The following is a 23487-nucleotide window of genomic DNA, read 5'->3' on the forward strand; positions in this document are numbered from 1 at the left end:
CTGATTTGCCTACTGGTTTTTCCTCAAAAAGAAACAACCCAAACACTTGAAATAAATTATCGTGCCTAAAACTAACCAAAGGACGCGGGAAAATGCAGCGGAAGTAGAACCTCGATTCTCCAAATTAGCGCGCAGTTCGTGCTTCCCGCTCAACCCTCTTCCCCTTCCTTCCGGTCATTCCTTTTCCCGCTAGGCTGCTGCCATGGCGAACTCCAAAACAAATTCAAACCAAATCGACCGTCTTTCCAATCTCCCCTACGCATTGCTCCTCACAATCCTCTCATTCCTCCCCACTCACATTGCCGCTCGCACTTCCGTTCTCTGCCGCTCCTTCCGCCACCTTTGGAAGGCCTCTCCTTCCCTTGCGTTCATCAGCGAAGACCTTCCTTACCCCCAACCTGAGAAAGACAACTTCGTTGCCATGGCCGAACGTGCGCTACTCTGCCGCAATCCCTACCACCCTCTCCTCAGCTTACACCTCGAAATCTCCCGCTGTGACCGACGAAATGCCTCATTTCTTTGTTCCTTACTTACCAAGGCCCGCTGCCTCGAGTTGCGCCACCTCACCATTGAAGGTTTCTGGTATGCAGATTTCTCAACTATCCTTCCCATTATCTTAACCATGACCACTCTGAGGTGGCTCTCGCTTGATCGCGTACCTGCTTTGGAATATGGCCTATCTTGTCGGGACTATCCAAAATTTAAGTTTCCTTCTAAAATCAGTTTAACCTGCCTGAGAACCCTTTCCCTTGGATTGGTAAGGACTGACCTGGAACATTTCAACCCACTTTTCTCCCAATTGTGTTGCTTGGAAGATTTACATCTTGATGTAAACCTTAGTCATGGGCTTAGCATTTCCTCCCAGACAATAAAAAAGCTCAAACTGATTATTAGCCTCAGTTTTAGACAACATCATAATGTGGTGTTATCTCTTCCTTCATTGGAGTCACTTCATTTGGAAACTCAGCACAGTGTTCGAAGTCTGTCTAATATCCATGGAGATGTTCCTTTATTGAAAAAAGTTGTCATTAACCTTTATGATCTTGATGAGAGAGATGTTAGTGCTGTTTCTGGGCTGCTAAATTGGATCTCACATGTGGAAGAGCTAAGACTGTATGCAAAAGAGAGCAGAGTAATAAACCTTACCCCTCTTAATTATTATTTTTTTTCACAAGTTTTTTTTCTTGTTTTTTTGTGCATCCCCGATGTGAGTTGATATGTGTTTTTTTTTTTTTTAATTTAAAGCGGTTTTGTCATGACATGTCAGATATGCATCTGATACTGGTATGAGTGGCAGCTTTTTGTTATTAGTTGGTAACCTACAGTACAACTGTAGGTTGGTGCTTGGATATTCTTGACATGTGCGTAATTTTCACAGGATGTAAAGGACCCAATTCCTATCTTGTTGGAATATGGAAAAGATGTGCCGAAATTTTCTAATTTGAAGCACTTGGATGTGACCCTTTGCTTTCATGAGCATAATTTTGAAGCTGTCTTGAGGATGCTTCATAATTGTCCTGTTCTGGAATCACTGAAACTATTTCATGAGGTGCATAAACTTTTTTATTTTTATTTTTGTAACCTAAATGTCTAGAATTTCAATATATGTGCTATCATATGAATGGGTGAAGATTCTTTGATGAGTATAATCTTTTTAAGTTGTTGATGTGGCAAGATTTTCTATCTTCTCTTTATCCCTAATACTCAACAGCCCAGGTACTTAATTTCATTTTCACCTTTCTTACCTTAGCTCTTAAATCAAAGTATTGATCGTTGAGTCTTCTAACTTATTTCAGAAAAGGAGGATGAGAGATGCAGGATCAAAGCTACCACGTAATGCTGATGGTAATTACCGGTATGCAATTTTCAAAAATCTCCATTCGGAGATGGATAATAAAGCATTCATGAAGTTGATGAGTATGGATTATAAAGCATTCAGGTGGTAAGCTCGTAACTTCGACTTGCGTAATCCTACTAAATGAAATCGTTTTCATTGCTTTGCTTGTATTGATTATTTTTGTTGGAGCTAAATATCCTAGTTGTGTTGTTTTCACATGGTTCTAATTATGTCTGAAGCATGTTGTTAAAAGCAATACTACAAATGCTTTTGTTTTTGGCTCACTCCTATGTAAAGTTAGACTCAATTTGGGCATACATGCATGTTGATGTGGAATGCTTTTACTTTTTCTTATTGTTATGTTGGTCCTTGGTGATATTTATTTCTCTTAGACAAAATTATATATCAACTTAGTTGTATTTTTGCTGATTTAACTCAGTTGAAGTTTTAGTTTTAACAGTTTAAAAAGATATACCAAAACGAAGGAGAACAAAAAAAACAAGAAGAAGGGATGAAATGCTTAACATTTGAGTAATGTTTCAATCTTAAAGAAAGAGTACGATTATAGCTATTCTGAAGATGCCTATAAACTTTTAGGGAAGATTTAGGCATGTTAATACTGACCAGGAACTTCCCTCTTCTACAGTTTTCTTAATTAACAATACAAGTACATCACAGACACAACCTTGATTTGAAAACCTTTGTGAGCTTGTTTCCTAACTATTCATTTTGAATCCCAATTTCAACATGGAGACTTTGTTGACAGCTGTTCCTGTTGAGTTTGTTTTGGTATAATGATGACTATGTTCTCTTTAAAAGTGTATTAGTGAGGGTGGTCAGTGAATTTACAGCTACTTTATTAATTTCCAAGTATCGGTATTAGTACTTGTACAGTACTAGTGCTGAACTGGTAACACACTGGTACTAGTTTTTTTTTTCCTTTCTCTCATTGTACTTTCTATTGTCTTAATTGAGTATAGTTTATGTTTTGTTGTCTTAAATTTGAATTCTGGTTGGCTTTAATTTAGACTGGTAGATGTGCTTGGAATTGTAGTTGAAATAATTGAAAGGTTAATATGAGACTCTACTGACATAATTGGATCTAACACTGAATGATTGGGGCTCAATTTGGGATTGATTGGCAGTTTAATTATGCAAGACTAAGCAATCTAATTGCTTGCTTTACCAATTGCAATCCTTAATATTGTGTATGACTGATCCATGAGGAACAAAAGAAGGTGCAAAAAATGTTGTCCATTGTTTCCTATTAAGACAGTAACCTTTGCCTGGTAACTTCATATGCATGTGGCGCTTCAGATCTTCCTGAAATTTAAACTGGTGCTGCCCTTAATTCTGATTTTATTGTAAACCCTTTTAATTTATTGGTCAACATAGAAGTTTCCATTTCTCCTCAATGGATTGTAATTTTATTTTCAATAGCGATGCACATGTAGGTTAAAAAATTTCCCAGGGTTTTGAAATCGAGAGTACCAAAACTGTTTCACTATCCTTGTAGTATTGTATGTCTCAATACGTACACTTCATGAAATAAAATTAAACTTGTTGCATATGCAAAATAAGTATTACAATTATCTTTTCACGAGGATTCAATTTAGGCAGGTTCGGTGCTGAATATCACTGTTTGGGTACTGGTATATGTTTTTATGTAACTACTTTGATGCTTTCACCTTATAGCCTGGCATCATGCAGGAAAGAATTGAAATAATCCCATATTATTTACTTGTGATTTTCTTTCTAATTCTGTCTTTATTTGCCTTAAAAAGGTAGTTTAGGTATACAGGGGTGATGATGCTGAAAACATATGGAGCATATCTTATTCCGACTACTGTTGTATCCCATTTCCTTAATGATTATGAAAAGAATGGGATATATTCTGGTATTTTGGCTCGTCTTATATGTCAGTTAAAACATTTTCAATTGGTAGTAGATCATGTCCGATTATTGTCAACTCTTTAATTGCATGTCTAATGCCATTTAAACATGGTTGTTATGGTTTTGCCCAGTTAATGTTACACCATTTTGTAGTAGTATTTGGCTCTGTTTCGATATCTGTGGCTCAATTGAGCTGTTCAACATCCTCATAGAATCCTTTATTTAGCACTTCTATTCAGCCACTTGAAAGAAATTCTTACATATGGTTCTAGAAATTTATAAAATTAACAGCATTAGGGTCATGTTGCACCATGTCAAATTAAAGCTGCCCAAACCAGCACTACGCTGGTATGTTACAGAACAATGTATGTTACATGCAGCTGTTGCTTTTGTTTCGGGCGCTTGCACCCAGATCTTGTACAAAACAAAAATTATGAAATCTAACTGCTACATGAACTAGAGTTCATAATTTTGTGTTGTCAGTATAATAACTGCCACTTGAAACTCTAAATTGAAAACTACTGGTCAACAATCAGGTCTCAGATATATTATTCTATTGCTCTCTGATCTCAATCAACAATCAAGACTGCTCTACTCTTTTTTACTTGGTCCTTGTCACTTTCTTCACCAATAGCAGAATAACACCCATTTAAACGAAAGAAAGAAATAAACAAAATAGAAGCCAATCTTGTTCTCCCCTCCGCTCTGTGTCAGCCCACTCACCAATGGATCTCCACCCAATTCTCGCTCGTGTGTATTGTATACCTGGCTATCACCATAAACTACATTTTTTTTTTTGTTTGATTTGTATATCTAAAACTTTTAGCTAATGATGTCTGCTATAAATGTTCTTTCTATTGGTTTTTATCATCGACAAAGTTCAAAGTAAACTAACAATTTTTGGCTAATTTAGAATTGTACCAATTCTTTTGACTGGTCCTTGCTTTTTAGACTAGAGGATTTTTTTTTAAAAGCAACCTTTCTGAGTTCAAACATCAAGTAATATACAATGCCTCTAAGTTTGAACCTTTCTAATGGTACATCGCTAGAGGATTTTTATTAGGAAACTCTCATTACATTAATCTCCTTATGTATGTTCATTAATTATGCGCATGTCAATATAAAGATTGAAAGATAATCCTTTTGTCAAAAACCTATAAAGAGGGGAAAAAAAAAAAAGAGTAAATATTGAAGGCTTTAACATAATCGATACATTACAATCACAAAAGCCATCACCATGCTGCAATTGAATCCAGGCTGAATAACGAGACTAAACACATCATTTCCTAGTAACATGGAGGATGTTTCGCCGATCGTTTTCCTAGAAATTTGTGCCACCTCCTCCCCTTTGCTGTTGTAAATTTTGCAGTTTCTTCTTTCAAAGCAGCCTTCAATTCTGAAACCTGGCACTAGCTTTGGTTTGTTATTATCTGCAGATGTTTTTACAAGTACCTCTGCTTTATCAACGTTTTGGAGCATTGAGTATCGCTTCATTGAGAATAGTTTTGAGTTTGGTTGCTTGTTAAAAAGGCACTCTTCAACTCCATACGCATTCCATCTGTCGTGCATGCTCATAATCTATGACCAATATTATATATGTAGCATAATAAATTATGAACGAGGCATGTCACAAATAAAGTCAATTCATAAAAATATATCCTTCTTTTACTGAAACTCATGAACTTATCATATGAGATATATAGCTATCCAATGCATCAATATATAGCTAGTATAGCTTGGTAGATTTGAAAATTTTATAAGGCCATGTAGGAACTGCAAATATCCACAAAAAAAAAATTATGGTATTGTTTACTAAAATAAATTTATAAAACAAAAAATCCAGAGCAAGCACCTCTGATTGAATCTCAAAAACAAAGGCAACCAATATACGTACCTATTTAACAGCAATGCTGATAAACTATGACAAATTAAATTGAAAAATCCCTAATGAAATGTCCATTTATTTTTCCTGAAATATACGTAGCATCACATACCCGAGGCCGTAAACAGATGAGAGCACTCAACAGTCTGTATTCTGTAGAGAGAGAGGGAGAAGACAGAGAGGTGGTTCAATTATTGGCTTAGATTTGGTGACCAGTGTGGATGGTTATATATATATATATATGAGTTAGGCTGGGGTGCTATGGATAGCATAGTGTCCTCTATGCTACGGCTCAATATTCGAGTTTTCAAAATCAAAATGGTCGATCCGAACCGTTCATCTTATTCTCCATATTAATATCTGCTTGGAGACCAAATTTTATAATTTTCTGAATTTTTTTACTATTTATTAAGCCACTTTGAAAATCGCTAATCCAACGGTTTTACTGTTTTGTGCAGCCACCGTTGGATCAACAATTTTGTAAAATACTTAATAAATAGTAAAAAAATTCAGAAAAATGTAAAATTTGGTCACCAAGCAGATATTAATATGGAGAATAAGATGAACGGTTCGGATCGACCGTTTGGATTTTGAAAACTCAAATATTGAGCCGTAGCATAGATGCCACTATGCTATCCATAGCACCCCAGCCTAACTCTATATATATACACTTATTATATGCGTTGCTACTTTTACTTGGTCGATCGTGTATTATTTTTTATTATTGTTCGGCTTAGCACGTTGCTTCCTCAATTAATGGAAAATCACATTATTATGACACTTTCTGATGGGTATGATCTCGTTGGATGTGATGAATCAAGATCATCTCTAGTTGTATGAAAAAAATGGAAATTTAATTTAGCTTTTGGTACTAAGTTATTTTGGTTTTATGAGGCATTTAATTTATTCGATGCCTTTTTAATTTAGGATGTTTAATATATATGAATTTTGATGTTGTAGAACAAATTTTGATAAGTGTCAAGAATTAAATATTTTAATTTCTATTTAAAGAAAAATCTTCAAATTCCCTCTGATCTGTTGCTTGTAACAATTTATAGGTTCTACATTCTAACGGATATATACCAATAATGAACAGAGATGGAGAAGTAGATCAGAAATCTTAAAGTATCTTAATTTAAAATCTTATATAAAACCTCCAATAATGAACAGAAATTGGTTATTTGTACTGGTCTCAAGAAAAAGGTAAGGAAGGTATAAAGATGGTCTTCACTTAACACCACGTGAAAATAAAGACATGGAGTTGTTGGTGACTTGTATAAAGCACCAAATATTACTCGGTTTAATTATATAACTCATGGCAATCGTTGTTTGAAGCTAGAAGATGCCCTTTGCTATATATTATTGTGATCAAGTGGGTGTACGTCCTCACAAAATATTATCAAGTGGGGCCTAATTGAGAGTCTCAATATATTTTTTCAATGAAGAAAGTTCAAATAAATTAAGGAATTTATTAGAAATACTTGAGAGAAATAGGCATGGGAGGTGTATTTATTGGATACACATAGCAGCCCCCATACATTTTTTATTTTATTTTTTACTTTTTTTTTATTGAATTTATTTTACTTTTGCTACTTATTCTTAGCACAATATTTCTTTTTCTGTTTTGTACGTACCGTTACTTTTCTTTTCTACTTTAGGCATAGTTTCAACAGCTTTTTAGCCTATATATATATACACCATGTAGTACACATTGTAAATGCGGTGAAATATATCAATAAAGATCAATATTCAATCAGATTGCTAATTTTATCAGAATTATTAAAGTTGGAATTTTTTTTTTGATAAAGATAAAGGTCAAGTTTTTAAATTTTTAAGTATAATTTACCAGAGATATTTTAAGTTTTAAGTTTTTCAGTCACAATACTAAAGATAAATTCTCATATTGTACAAATTTTGAAGGAACTTTTTTTAAGAGATCTTTATCCAATATATGACAATCATTCTGTTAACATGGTCAACAATAATACAATGCTATCATTTTTCTTCGTTCCAGTAGCAGTAATGTACATAAAATTGTATATTCAAATCTAAAGTTTATCATAGTTTTCTTTGTAGAATTCCTGATATCCTAAGCAATTTCAATGTTTCTCAATATTTTTTTGGAAGAAAAGCTTTCAATAATTTAGTAAGTCATCCCAATGAAGAACATAATGAAGATCTAATTTGATACTCAGAAAAGTTCTGCATGAAAAGTTTCTAGTGTATGCGATCCATTACAATCACAAAAGCCATCACCAATTTGCAGTCGAACCCGGGCTGGATAACAAGACTAAACACATCATTTCCTAGTAACACGGAGGCTTGCCCCGTTGTTTTTCGGGAAATCTGAGCCACCTGATCCCCTCTACTGTTGTAGATTTTACAGCTTCTTTTCTTGAAGCAGCCTTCAATTCTGAAACTCGGCATTAATTTTGGGTTGCTATTATCTGTATAATTTCTCTGAAGAACTTCTGTTTGATCAAAGTTTTGAACATTCGAGTATCGCTTCATTGAGAATAATTTTGAATTTGGTTGCTTGTGGCCACATTCTTCGACTTTGTACGCGTTCCATCTGTCATGCATGCTCAAAATCTGCAACAATATATATATAGCATAATAAGAAATTTATACTTGGTAGATTTTTAATTCTCCAATTTTCTTATATATAAAAATACATACCCGAGGCCGTAAACAGAGGAGAGGCTTCCCATCCCCATCCATGAGTACAATCTCTTTGGTTAAATACTTTTGTCTTCTCGAGTAGTTATCCACACGAAAAACTAACCGGCCAGAATCGCTATACACTGAGAAACCGTCAGTTCCTTGAAACCCCATGCTTGACTTTTGCCACACCGTGAAAACCCTCGGTTTGTCGACATTTTTCGATGTCTCTCTCTTGCTCTCTGTATGCAGCACTTGCATCCTACTCATGATTTGTTATGTAGAGTGTAGTGGGAAAGTGATAGTAAGAGGGGAGAAGACAAATTGGGGTTGTTCAGTTTGTTTGTTTAGGATGTGTTGGTTATGTAGTATGTATATGTATGTATATATATATATGATTCTACTTGCTCCGTAAATTTGGTTGTATATTTTTATTATTTTCATGTGTAGCACGTTTTGTTATTTAAATAAGGCAATTTTGCATGATTAATTATGACACTATGACGAGAGAAAGCTCTTTTGGACGCGTATGTGAACTATCCAGTTCGTCTCCATTTGTATGTATAAATGGAGAAGTTTTGAGTTATATTTGGTAGTTCATTGTTCAGAGTTCTCAGTGAGAAGGGACATCTCTAGCAACTTTGGAATTTAACAAGCATCATTTTTTATATACACTTCATCTCCATTTTGATATTACAAAAAAAAAAAAAAAACGCCTACCACATTAATATTTTCTATTCTTTTTTTTTTTGGAAGAATTTCATATATATCACTCAAAAACTGTGAAATTACGTATTTACCATTCAAATTTTTGTAATTACATATTTACCATCTAAAAATCTAATAACTCACATATTTACCCAATATAACTTTTAGAAAAAATGCTAATATGCTACGCGTAATATAGACTTATATGGAACAGTTCGATTATACATATACTTATAACTAGTTTTCAAAATCTAGAGATAGACAATTGCCTATCCCAATTCAATGAATGGAGCTTCGCCAGTGCTTATAGAACGATTCAATTCCATCAAATTACCGAACAACCAATGGATATGCACACGAAAGGAATCAGAGAGATACTTCAAATTTCGTAGTTTATAATATGGAGAGAACGATATAAAAAATGAGTGAGTCTATGGTACTATGCATATTACGATTTGTTACCGTGCTACGGCTCTATATTCGAGTTTTCAAATCCTAACGGTCGATCCGAACCGTTCATCTTGTTCTCCATATTAATATGTGTTTGGAGACCAAATTTTACATTTTTTGAAATTTTTTTACTATTTTTTGAAATTTATTGAAAATCACTGTTTTTGGATGGTCCAGAATTTTCAGATCAAGTGATATTCTAAATATCTAAAAAAATAGTAAAAAAATTTCAAAAAAATGTAAAATTTGGTCTCCAAACACATATTAATATGGAGAACAAGATGAACGGTTCGGATCGACCGTTAGGATTTGAAAACTCAAATATAGAGCCGTAGCACGGTAACAACCCGTGATATGCATAGTACCATAGACTCACTCATAAAAAAATATCGAACACATTAATTAAAACGGTGAATGAACTTGCTGAAGAAATACGAACTTAGTGATCAGGGGCGGAATAAGTGTCATATAATAACATTTAATAAGGAGAGCTAAATGTATTAATGTTTGCAAAAATTAAAATTTTAAAGAGGAGAGATTCAATTATCTCGTTCTATGGTAATACATCTTGATACCATATGTTTATAAGTTACTTTTGCAAATTTAAAGTCCAAACCGTTGAACATGATCTCCGTATTAAAATATGTTTGGAGACCAAATTTTAGAATTTTTTTAGCATTTATTAAGATGTGTACAAAATTGTTGTTTTGAGACAATTCTAGATCATTGAAAAACAACGATTTAAAATAAAAATCTAAATGAAACTAAAATAATTTTAAAAAAAATGTAAAATTTGGTCTCCAAGCACAATTTAATATGGAAATCATGTTGAACAATTCAGATCGACTATTTGAACATTAAATTTGCAAAAATATAAACATATGATATCAAGATATATCACCGTTAAAATAATAAAGTAATTGAATTCCTCCTCAATTTAGCATATTTTTCAACATGTGATATCAAGATGTATAAATAATAGAGGAATTGAATTCCTCAATTTTAGTACACTTTTCGCTAGACCTTCCCTCTTTATAGGGATTCTTGAATAGATGAATACATGGATGGTGGAAACAAAAAGCTATATTTTTTATTTTTTTTATTTAATATACTTTCTTTTTTAATTCTAAGTAGATTAGAAGGATTACTACTCATAATTCTTTAAACCATGTAATCAATATTTGTTTATATAAAAAGAAGCATAATTCATTCTAAAAAAAAATGATGTTTCATACATGTGGTTGGATTTTGAAACTTATAAAATACGTCAGATCATAAAGCATTTTTAATCAATGGATCCATCGATCGTGCATTAATAATTTTAATCAATCGGATGACAAAAGTTGTTTAAATGTTCAGTAACATGTATATATATATTCATAAAAAAAAATGTACGGAGCATACTTAATTTTATATACGAAATTAATTAATTACTTTATTATGTCCTCATTTATTGAAATTTCCATACATATTTTGATATTGCATTCTATTTGATTTTATTTTCTCAATTTTAATATTATATTTTTTCTCAAATACATATTATTACATTTTCGAGTCGAAATTTGAAAAATAATATTCCTAGTGTATGTACAGTGTTGATGATAGATATTGAAATAATTTTTTTTAATGAATCCTTTTATTTTTATGCCATCAAATTAATTAATACTGATACGTACATTGCTTGATGTTAATGGGAGATTCCTGTAAATATTAGAGGCCTAAGTTTGTAGTATATATTTGTGCTACTTATGCAAGTTGTCATCCTACAAAATCTTTAAAAACACACAAATTCTAAACCTAATTTGTAAGTTCACATCCAAGTGGATACAAAATAGAGGAGGGTTCAAATGCCTCCATGTTTTTGTGCCTCCATCTCTCTCCATCATTTTTAAAGTTCAAACAGTCGATCCGAACCGCTCAACCTAACCTCCATACTAAAATATGTTTGGAGACCAAATTTTATATTTTTAGGAATTTTTTTACTATTTTTTTAGATAGGTACAAAATCAATAAATCTGAACCATTTAAAAACAGTATTTTTGTACCTATCTAAAAAAATAGTAAAAAAATTCCTAAAAATATAAAATTTGGTCTCCAAACATATTTTAGTATGGAGGTTAGGTTGAGCAGTTTGGATCGACTGTTTGAACTTTGAAAATGATGGAGAGAGATGGAGACATGATGGAGGCACAAAAACATGGAGGCATTTGAACCCTCCTCTACCAAATATGAGCAAAATGGAGAACTAGCGTAATTGGGTGACATCATAAAGTTTTTCTTTATTTGAACAAGAAAAGTATAAAGATGGTATTCATCTAACACCACTTTAAGATAAAGATTAATTAAAGAGCACCAACTAAATATATATTTGGTTTAAATATATAGCTCATGTCAATCGTTGTTTGAAATTTAAGTCAAGTGTCGCCTTAATGTCTTTGTTAAATGCAACTTCTCATTTTAAAGGAACAATGTATATGTTTCTTGATAATATTGTTTTTATACATTTTTAATGGCAATTTTTTTCTTATTGATTTGATTGTCAAATTACCATGTATAAAACAGTCGGTACAAGAACAATTTTTTCATATATAAATGAAGTTATTAGTATTGAAGATTCCAAATGACATGCATAAACAATTTCAAATTTTATTTTTGAGTAAAAATTAGATCAAACATTTTTAACTTAAATATTCACTCGTCACAACACACTGATTCTTGAAATAAAATTAAAAAATATATATTTGTCTATCATTGAGACCAATATATATATATATATATAGAGAGAGAGAGAGAGAGAGAGATGGGCTATGGTGCATTGCAATGCACGGAGGGGTTTGTGCATTGGACCATAAATCTAAAATTCAAAATCCAAATAGCCGATCCAAACCGTTCATCTTGTTCTCCATATTAATATGTGCTTGGAGACCAAATTTTACATTTTTCTGAATTTTTTTACTATTTATTAAGTATTTTACAAAATTGTTGATCCAACGGTGGCTGCTGATTTTACTGTTTTGTTAAGCCACCGTTGGATCAACAATTTTGTAAAATACTTAATAAATAGTAAAAAAATTCAGAAAAATGTAAAATTTGGTCTCCAAGCACATATTAATATGGAGAACAAGATGAACGATTTGGATCGGCCATTTGGATTTTGAATTTTAGATTTATGGTCAAATGCACAAACCCCTCCGTGCATTGCAATGCACCATAGCCCATCTCTCTCTCTCTCTCTCTCTATATATATATATATATAGTGATTACAATTCCAATATTAATGGATTTTTAATTGAGACAACAGACTATGATTACTATAGCATATATAAGCTACTAATTTTGGTACTTTCGTGCTATATGTCTCAAAATTAAACTATTAATTAATCTACAATTATAATAAGAGGAGCTTATACTGTTTTTTGTGACACCCGATTACACATTATATTTTCAAAGTTTTCAAAGTCCAAACAGTCGATCCAAATCGTTTAACATGATGGATATATTAAAATATGCTTCCAGATCAAATTTTACATTTTTTTAATGTTGTTTACTATTTATTAAGTATTTTATGAAATCGTTATTTTCAGACCATTGAATTTGTGTACCCATCTTAATAAATAGTAAAAAAAAATTCAAAAAAATGCAGAATTTGATATGTAGGTATATTTTATCTATCATATTGAACGGCTTGAATCGATTGTTTAAACTTTAAAGTATAATTCAGTGTACCATAATAATTCACATGTCTTAAATGTACTTCAGCGAACACACTATCAACCTGGGCCTTACAAAATTGAAGGTTTCAATATATATAGACACGGTCTATAGAGACCGGACCTGAGAAATGCGTGTATTGTTCCTTTAAATGAGAAGTTACATTTAAAAATGAAATTCAGGTGGCACTTAGGAAGTATTTTCGAAGGTTCATTAATTCTTAAATTTCAAACAACGATTGGCATGAGCTATATATTTAAAATCAAATACGTACATACTTGGTGCTCTTTAATTAATCTTTATTTTAAAGTGGTGTTAGATGAAGACCATCTTTATACTTTTCTCAACACTTTATTGACACCATGCACATGCAGCATCGTATATGGGCTCACACACATGAAAATTGTTTTAATTAATTATCCATTTCTTTATACATAATCATGCAAAATTGCTTTTATTTCAATAACAAACGTGCTACACATGGAAATGATAATAAAATATATACATGCACAACCAAATTAATGCAGCAAGTAGTATCATATATATATAAGAAGTAGACAACCAACACCATTTGTCACCAATTAATCCTTAGCAAATAAATTGGAACAACACCAATTTGTCTTCTACAGTCTTATTATCTCTTTCCCACTACACTCTACAACAGATCATGAATAGGATGCAAGTGCAACACACACAGAGCAAGAGAGAAACATCGAAAAGTTTCGACAATCCGAGGGTTTTCACGGTGTGGCAAAAATCGAGTATGGGGTTTCAAGGAACTGATGGTTTTTCGGTGTACGGTGATTCGGGGCAGTTAGTTTTTCGTGTTGATAACTACTCGAGAAGGCAAAGATATTTAACCAAAGAGATTGTGCTCATGGATGGAGATGGAAAGCCTCTCCTCTGTTTACGGCCTCGGGTATGTAATTTTTAAGAAATTCACCTAAAAGAAATTAAATTGGAGATTTACAAATCTACCAAGATATAGATTTCTTATATTGCTACATCATTGTTGCAGATTTTGAGCTTGCATGACAGATGGAATGCGTACGAAGTCAAAGAATGCGGAAACAAGCAACCAAACTCAAAATTATTCTCAATGAAGCGATACTCATTGCTTCATAACTTTGATCAAACAGAAGTTTTGCAGAGAAATTATTTGGCAGATAATAGCAAGCCGAAACTAATGCCGAGTTTCAGAATTGAAGGCTGCTTCGAGAAAAGAAGCTGTAAAATTTACAACAGTAGGGGGGACAAGGTGGCTCAGATTTCCCGAAAAACAACGGGGCAAGCATCTGTGTTACTAGGAAATGATGTGTTTAGTCTTGTTATCGAGCCTGGATTCGACTGCAAATTGGTGATGGCATTTATCATTGTAATGGATCGAATAAGCTAGAAACCTTTCATGCAGATTTTTTTAAAACCACCCTTTTGTTTTGTTGGTGTTGATTTTTGTAAAGGGATGAGAATTTGAGGAGACAAAATATATTTTTTTGTTGCATATATTACAAGAGAGAAGGTTGACCCCTTTTATACATTTCCATTTCCATTTTACCGTTGGTACATGGTACCTAACGGTACAGTCACTTAATTCTCCTAATTACACTTTAACCCCTTTTTCCTTATTTTACATTTCTACCCTTATATTTCCAATTATTCTCAACAGTTGGGTTGGATTTATGCATATATAGTTGACAAAAGGTTCTCCTTTCATCTTTGTATGGACATGCTAATAATTAATGGAATGTAGTTTCTAATTAGTCATTTAAATGATAATTAATGTCGAGAATGAGACTTTGGTCTAGTGATAAATGCAGTTCGTGTAGAAGATTGCAGGTTTGAAATTCAAATAGAGTAATAACTTGTCGATATTAAAATAGTTAGATGACGTGAACTTTGCTTTTTGTTAAAACAAAATGGCACAAGACCAACAATAAATAAAAGATATATATTCATAAAAATTTGTGAATAAATAAAATTCTATTATTCATGTTACGTTGTTAGATGTTAGTCCCAAAGAATCAAATGAGGAAAAATACTTTCAGTAGTATTTGTAAATTTCATATAGAGTAGGGTTAAAATGTACTTTTGGTTGTGTGCTTCATTCATGTCCCACATCTTTATTTATATTTTCATCAAACAGTCAATCTGAACTGCTTAACATTTCATAAAATAATGTATTTGGAGCCCAAATTTTATATTATTTTAAATTTCTTTACTATTTTTTTTAAATATGTACAAAATTATTGTTTTGGATGGTCTAATCATCTGAAGGGTTTTATACTTATCTAAAATAACAATAAAATAATTTCAAAAATATAAAATTTATTCTCCAAGCACATTTTAATACAAAAATCATGTTGAGTGGTTCATACCAACCGTACTTTAAATTTTGAAAACGGAAATAAGAATGTGGATCATAATTGGAGCGCAAAACCAATAATACATTTTAACCCTCCATAAATTAAATATTTTCTTTAAGACATAGAAATTAATCTCAATTCATTTTTCTTAAGAAATAGAATCTTACAAACTATTTGAGCTACCTCAACTAAAACTTCAGTTAAAATCTAATAATTGTTGGATTTTTTTTCCTGGTTTATGCTATAGCGATTACAGTCCACCGCAACCTCAATTGAAATATCATCGTTATTAGATCGCTGACCGTTATTTATTCCATGGTTTTGATCAAAATTATGAACTATTTAAAATTTCAAACATAGAAGGAAAATTAGAATCGGAATCGGAATCGGTTTTTTTGACTGTAAAATCGGAATTGGATAAATCGGTTGGAATTGGTTGAATCGAATCGGAAACTCGGATTTTTTTGCCACATAAACTCTTCTCTTTAATAGCGATTTCAACACTTGTATTGTATTATGTATTCTCGCAACAAAAGGCAGCATATATATATAGTGTGGTGGTATTTCGCTTAGTTGATAATTAAGAGGTACTTGGTTCGAGTCACAGGATGGAAATTTTTTTGAGAGTAGTATATGCGCGGCTCACAGTAGATCAGGTTTCTGTGTGGACTATTTCGGCCAAAATTTGACTGGAATTGAACCATTTCCGCCAAAATTTAACTAGAATCAGACCATTAATTTCAGTCAAAATTAGATTTCCTTCTATGATTTGAAACGTGCGTGCCTTTTATTATATTCCGAACACTACGTACTGACTTTATAAAAGAAAAGTTGTCAATGAAGAAAGTTGAAGGGAATATATGATCAATAACAAATATTATTAATTGAAAGTGAGATATATGTTACAGTAAACAAAACATTTGTTAACAATAATTCCCTTTATGCTTTCTTCATTGACAAAATATATTGAGATACTCAATTAGGCCCCAGTGGCCCAGTTGACAATATTGGCAAAGGCATTCTGTAGTTTCAAACAACGATTGACATGAGTATATAATTAAACCAAATAATTAATATTTGGTGCTTTATACAAGTCACCAACAACTCCATGTCTTTATTTTCACTTGGTGTTAAGTTAAGACCATCTTTATACCTTGTCCTTTTTTTAGACCAGCATAGATACTCAGTTGGTGACGGAAATTTTTTATCCATAGAAATTATAAATTTCACACGTATAGAAGTAGAAAGAGTGCATTGTTTCTATCAAATATAGTAAAATCAGACTCATTAAGTCTGATTCATTAATATTTTTTTTAAAACTACGTAGAGAATTTTCAAAAAAAAAAAGTTTATGGATCGTGAAAGGTGATTATGATCCATGAAGGGATTAATTTTCTGCGGCACCAAACCCTCTGTATCTGCAGAAATCAATTGTTACAGAGGATTTTTTTTGCCACAGAAATCAATTTCTTTATGGATCAGAATCATTGTTCACAATCCATAAATTATTCTTTTTCCCTTTGTACTGTTTAAAAAAAATCAATGAATCAGACTCAATAAATCTGATCTTACTATATTTAATAGAAAAGAGACAATGTTCGAATTTTATAATTTATGTGGATAAAAAATTTCCGTTGCTCACACACGGTTTATTGGAGGTCTTATATAAGATTTTAAATAAAGATACTTTAAAGATAACTAGTTCTCCATTTCTATTCATAATTGGTATCCGGTAGAATGTGAATACATATCACCTAAGGTAACTCAAATTTTTGAGTTAAGATATGGACCGTCCAATCTGCCTTTGTACGAATATTAAAGAAGCTCCATGCATTTCAGAAAAAATAAATGGAAATTTCATTAGTGACATTTTTATTTTGCCAAAGTTTATCAGCATTGTTTTTTGGTTATATATGGAGATCTAATTAGTGTATTTTTGTTGCCTATGGTTTTGAGACTATCAGAGGTGCTTTTTTCTGAATTTTTTTTGTAATTTCTGTAAACAATACCATTTTATGTTTGTGAACATTGGTAGTTCATAGATGACCCTACAAAATTAGAAATCTACCAATCTATAAATTGATAAATTGAGTTGCTGTCTTATATGATAAATTCTAAAAATGATGAGGTGATAAAGCCTTCAATGTCCTCTTGTTCTTTATTTTATTTTTCCTCTTTTTAGGTTCTTCACAAAAGGATTTTCTTTCAATTAATCTTCCTATTAGCATGCTAATAATGAACATACATATGGAACTTGTAATAAGCATTGATTGACTAAAAGAAAAGGTAGCCATTTAGATAATCTCTGTTTTTCATCTTACTGAAATTTAAAATATAAGTGTGACATGGTTGAACAAAAAAGATACAATACCAGAGTCAGTTTGATACCTTCTTGAACTTTAATCAGTGAGAAAAAAATAAAAATAAATAAATAGCAAGAGCTTTATAGCTGACATCATTTGCCAAAAAATATAGATATACAAAACAAAAGGAATGTAGCTTATGGTGATAGCCAAATATCAGCACACAGTTTTTAGCTGTTCAAATCTAAGAATATATAAATTGCTGATACTGACAACATAGTTTTCCTTACCATGATGTTGTTCATCAGATGTGTGCCCAAGCACTTATTTTGATTCAAACAACAACTTATTGTGATTATTTCTCTCAAAAAAAACTTACTGTGGTTATAACAAGTACACCAAGTAATAATAACAGTGAATTTCTAAATACCAGTATTGCTTCAACTACACCAACAGAGAACGATATATATCAGCCTCACGAACCATTTCTTCAAAGGTTCGGTCTTTCCTTTCTATGTCAAGGTCTAGCTTTTTCTTCAATTCCTTCTCTTTTTCATCTAGCTGTTTACCAAACATTAAGTACCATAAAAAAAATAACCCGCAAGAAGCAAATCAAATGAATAATAAAGACATAAAAGAATTGCAATGCAGAAATATAATAATTTTACTATTATAACTCACCACATCATAAATATCATCTTTTCTCTCGAAATCACCAACTTTTCTCGGCACAACATGAATGTGTACATGTTCCACCGACTGGCCAGCTTCGGGCCCGTCCTAATATTATGAACAATGTTGCCAAATTAAGCACAAAAAATATAATAAAAATGCATGCTATACCTTAGCGCAGTCTTCAGTTTGCTTTTAGTGTAGCATGGTAACTGGTAAGCTGGAATTGAACAAAAATTCAAAGCATGTTTGCATACTTTTCTATTTGATTGAAAGAAAAAGAACCTGGATGTTTAATGTGAGAGAAGTGGCATTGTGATACTTCTCAAGGCAGGACCCAACTAGCCTTGCAGTAATCCATAAATCGCAAATTTCATCATCTGTCAGATCAGGGAACCGCTTCACCTCACGTCTCGGTATAATGAGAACATGTTGCTTGTGTTGAGGAAACACAATTTTTATTTGATATTTTCAAGTAAAAAGTCTGACAATTGTGTATCAGATAGGTGTAATTGCAAAGAAGTGATAATAGATACCAACTGGTACACAACGGTCGGTACAGGTGGTTCGTACAAGACTAAGACCAGACATGCCGGATAGCAGAAAAAGAAATCTAAAGAATAATGAAAAAAAAAAAGGAAAGAAAGGGAAAGAAAAATTCAACAAAATCAATTTATGTTGAATGCCAACTGATACATACTGGTACCGGTCCTGGAAAACATGAACGCCAATATTAGTTTGAGTCTATAGCAATCAGTAAACAAAATTTTACTTGTTCCAAAAGTGGAAAAAGGATATGACCTGCAAAGGAACAAAGAATTGAAAATAGAGTCACAATTTGAATATTTCACATAATTAGAAAAATGAAGCAACTATGAATAGGATTAATTCATGTAAGGGCTGAGAGTTTAGGGGTGCCAATGGCACCCTTTTATTCGTTTACCCGACCCGTATCGTATCCGAAAACACGGGTAAGAGTAAGATTTTTTTTTCTCGTTACCTTATCGGATACAAGTAAGGGTAATGATTTTTTTCATTATCTTACCCGTGGCCGTTATCATATAAGACAATTTTTAAAAATCTATATATATATATATAGAGAGTTTGGCTAATTTACTACCGGAAGCACTTCGACCGAGGTGCTTATGGGGTCATATTTTAGTATTTGATATTCAAATAACAAATTTAAACCGTTAGATGTTCAATCTATTATAAAATCTGCTTGGAGACCAAATTTTACATTTTTTTGAATTTTTTTACTATTTATTAAGCTGGTTTGAAAACTGTTGTTTTCAATGCTTCAGAAATTTAATAAAAACAACAGTTTTTAAACCAGCTTAATAAATAGTAAAAAAAAAATCCAAAAAATATAAAATTTGATCTCCAAGCAGATTTTAATATAGATTAAACATCTAACGGTTTGAATTTGTTGTTTGAACATCAAATACGCTAATATGACCCCGTAAGCACTTCGCCGAAGTGCTGCTGGCAGCAAATTAGACAGCCCCTATATATGAGTATATATATATATACATGATACAATAAAGTTTTGTATTTTTTTTTTCTTGTTTTGAAAAATATTTTATCGAAAGTACAAATTAAGATGTCAATGACACTTTTTTATCCATTACTCGACCCGTATCATATTCGAAAAAACGAGCAAGGGTAAAGATTTTTTTTTTCCCTTATTATTACAGGTTCGGGCATGAACAGCCCTATGAGAGTTGGATTGGATGCTTGATTACTGGTAAATTACAATAAAAATTAGCCAAAATGAAAAGATGAAAGAGAGAGAGAATACCAGGGAGAACGGGTCGGATGTTGACCAAGGCGTAGGAGAGGGGGGTGGAATAGAACACCTCTCTCCTGTCTTTCTTGTACGGCCCAAATGTGAACACCTCTCTCTCTTCCTCCATCGAGAAACTGGTAACCGTAGGAGGTCAATTTGGCGAGTGGGCCGAGACCGAGATGAAGAGAAGAGAAAACAAAGGAGTAGCTTCTTTTTGCTTATTTCATTTGGTTTTGAAGGGATACAACTATACAAGTGACAAGAAATAAATCAAAGAGAGAAGACAAGTTTTGATTTCTGATATGAGAAAGCAATAGAATAATATATCTGAGGAGACCTGATTGTTGACGGATCCGTATCCTCCCAGGTACCTGACTCGAGCAAATTGAAACTGACGGACCAGATTAATTCCAGCCGGATCAGACTCAATCCGATTCCTGTAGAGACTGTAGGGGTTCGTTTTACGATTCGTGCCAGTCTAAAGAACCGTCCGATTATAATTGTGCTCAGTCAGGTAACCTGAGAGGATGTGAATCCATTGTTGACCAGTTAACAAGGTTCTTTAACAACTATAAATTTGTGAAAGTCGCCGTTGTTTTTTTTAAAGAATTTCTTCTATTACAAAAGTTATTAATATTTTAAAGAATGAGTCTATGCTACTGTGGATAGTATGGATTGGTTCGTAATATGGATAAATATTTTTATTTTTAAAATTTTAATATTTGATCTAAACTGTTTAACATTATTTTCATATAAATATGTATTTGTAAATCGAATTTTATATTTTTTTTTGAATTATTTTATTATTTTTGGATGGTCCAGAATTTTCAGAACAAGTGATTTTTTTAACTAAAAACTAAATATTGATTCATCTTATGGATCAATCCGTGCTATGCATAGTACTAAAACTCACTCTATTTTAAAAAAAATAAAAAAAAGTTGAACTTTTTTTATGCTCTGTAATTAGAGGCGGAGGCAAGAAGGACGACCGCTGTATTGTTTAAATTTTTGCATTTATATATGATTTTATATATAATTTAAAATAAAATGTCATAAATACTATAAAATTGATTTCTATTTTTAACATTAAAATTTTATATAATTAACTACCATTCGTATTTGACTCATATTGCTTGAAAGCTCAGATTCTGTCTAAATAAATGTTGCAGTTTTTTTAGATATTTTTAAAGCAATGGCATATTTTGATGTGATTCCTTACCTCGTTGTATACTGAGCGGCAACAAAAAAATATATATATATGAGAAAAGGTATGCTTGAAATGATGTTGTATCAGACTTTTCAAGATAATACCACTCATTGGAATAATTTTTAAATTCCAAATTATTTTTTTCAATTAAATTCTCAATTTAATTTCCGAATTTAATTCCAAATTAATGCTCAAATTAAATGCGCACAAACAATGATACTAATTAGACAGCTTCAACTGAACAATAAACTGAATTTAATCTATTAATCATCGGATGATATAATTAAGAAAGAAGAGTCTGGATTTAATTCCAGTCAAATAAAAAAATGTTCAATGCCTATCTACAATAGATCAAAAAATATTCAATACCTATTGTTGATATAGGAATTTCATTTTGAAATTTGTGTAAGTTAAAGACCGATCCAAATTTATTAAAAAATATTCAATAAAAAAATTAAAATATGATTTATTATTAGGACCCTGCGCCCTTTTAAAATCACACTTTTTAAAATATTAACTTATATGTATAAATTAATAATATATATATATATATATATATATATATATATATATATATATATATATATATTAAATATATCGTATTCTAAAATATCATATCGCCATATTCTATTCGCATCTACACGATATACATATTTTTGAATTTTCATAATCACAAAATATTAACATTTTAAGAGTTGGATATTTGAATATCTATATCCTTTGTTGTAAATATTAAATTTGGTCAAATTTATTACCACAATATTCATCTTCTTCTTTTTCTTAAACAGATTTAGTTTAAAATTAATTATACTAATGTTTAGATAATAGAGGAGGGTTCCAATGCCTCCATTTTTTCATACCTCATCATACCTCATATTTTATATTTTCATTTTCAAAGTCCAAATTGTCGATCCGAACCGTTCAACAAAATATTTATACTAAAATATGCATGGAGATGAAATTTTATATTTTTTAGAATTTTTTTGCTATTTTTAAAGATAGGTACAAAATCATTGTTTTTGAACCGTTCAAAAAACAGTGATTTTCTACCTATCTTAAAAAATAGTAAAAAAATGTCAAAAATTATAAAATTTCATCTCTAACCATTTTAGTATGGATATCACGTTGAACGGTTCGGATCGACAATTTAGGCTTTGAATATGAAGAAAATGAAGATATAAAATACAAGATATGATGAGGTATAAAAAAAAATGAGACATTGGAACCCTCCTCTAGATAATATGTCAGTTAGTTATATTAGTGGAGAATTGTTAAAGAAATAGCTAAAAGTTCATCAAATTTTGTTATCTCTTTTGGTTCTCGAATATCATAATAAATTATATTGTAGATAATTATGTCTTATTATAATCAATTATTTTAATCTTAATAAATTGGTATACATGTCTCTAACAGTGCTATATATATAATGTTATATGTATCCACAAGAGATTCAATGTTTCCAATTTTTCAACTACACATATTTCACCTAATCACCTAATTAATCACGTAATCACATCATTCCATCCAATCTCATTTCTAATATCATATTTCTCATTTGTGAAGAACTAAAATATAAATAGCTCAAAACTTAATTTGGTTTCTCATATCTTTGACAGATTAATTATTTATTGTCTCATTAAACTTAATTAGGGATTAAATTTTGGTGTTTTAATGATTTCCTCCAATTTCTTACTGTTTTTGATAAATTTTTTATAAACTTGCATTTTACCCAATTAAAATTAATGGTTTTAGTACTTATCACGTTATCTTCTTATAGTGTTATTGTTATGAATATATAGGTTTTTTAGTTCATGAGAATGGCAGATATTATTTAAAAATAATGGCAAAATGTGCATTCTAGAGTGTTAAATTAATGTGATATGCATGCATGCGAGAAGTGTGATAGTATATTCTTAATATTTTCCAGCCAATTCATATCACTAATCTTTACTACACTACTTATAGCATCTACATCTCTTAAACTATTAGAGTTTCTAATCTGATGTGGCAA

At 31.5% G+C, this 23487-nt stretch overlaps 4 protein-coding genes and 1 long non-coding RNA gene across 5 annotated transcripts; 3 read left to right on the forward strand and 2 right to left on the reverse strand.

Annotated features, from left to right (window-relative positions):
• The first annotated feature begins 202 nt into the window (after nt 1–202).
• Nucleotides 203–1640, forward strand: LOC144563576 (F-box/FBD/LRR-repeat protein At5g53840-like). Its single transcript, XM_078313068.1, has 3 exons — nt 203–1132; nt 1379–1549; nt 1632–1640. Exons 1-3 carry the CDS (start codon nt 203–205, stop codon nt 1638–1640), a joined length of 1110 nt encoding a protein of 369 aa, XP_078169194.1.
• A 6188-nt stretch (nt 1641–7828) lies between these two features.
• LOC144563501 (protein LURP-one-related 5-like) lies at nt 7829–8627 on the reverse strand. Its single transcript, XM_078312989.1, has 2 exons — nt 8292–8627; nt 7829–8204 (listed from the first exon to the last, which is right to left on the reverse strand). The coding sequence occupies exons 1-2, from the start codon at nt 8541–8543 to the stop codon at nt 7830–7832; spliced, it is 627 nt and encodes a 208-aa protein (XP_078169115.1). The 5' UTR covers nt 8544–8627; the 3' UTR covers nt 7829.
• A 5191-nt stretch (nt 8628–13818) lies between these two features.
• On the forward strand, nt 13819–14579 carry LOC144563577 (protein LURP-one-related 8-like). The gene is made up of 2 exons (XM_078313069.1): nt 13819–14061; nt 14161–14579. The coding sequence occupies exons 1-2, from the start codon at nt 13819–13821 to the stop codon at nt 14536–14538; spliced, it is 621 nt and encodes a 206-aa protein (XP_078169195.1). The 3' UTR covers nt 14539–14579.
• A 3353-nt stretch (nt 14580–17932) lies between these two features.
• LOC144563122 (bifunctional bis(5'-adenosyl)-triphosphatase/adenylylsulfatase FHIT-like) lies at nt 17933–20533 on the reverse strand. Its single transcript, XM_078312520.1, has 4 exons — nt 20280–20533; nt 18766–18912; nt 18490–18588; nt 17933–18369 (listed from the first exon to the last, which is right to left on the reverse strand). The coding sequence occupies exons 1-4, from the start codon at nt 20394–20396 to the stop codon at nt 18253–18255; spliced, it is 480 nt and encodes a 159-aa protein (XP_078168646.1). The 5' UTR covers nt 20397–20533; the 3' UTR covers nt 17933–18252.
• Nucleotides 18388–19205, forward strand: LOC144563124 (uncharacterized). Its single transcript, XR_013514267.1, has 2 exons — nt 18388–18585; nt 18763–19205. It is a non-coding gene; the product is annotated as an uncharacterized LOC144563124 (long non-coding RNA).
• Nucleotides 20534–23487: the final 2954 nt, after the last annotated feature.

This window comes from Carex rostrata, chromosome 12 (assembly GCF_964058835.1).
Source record: "Carex rostrata chromosome 12, lpCarRost1.2, whole genome shotgun sequence".
NCBI classification, from domain to species: domain Eukaryota; kingdom Viridiplantae; phylum Streptophyta; class Magnoliopsida; order Poales; family Cyperaceae; genus Carex; species Carex rostrata.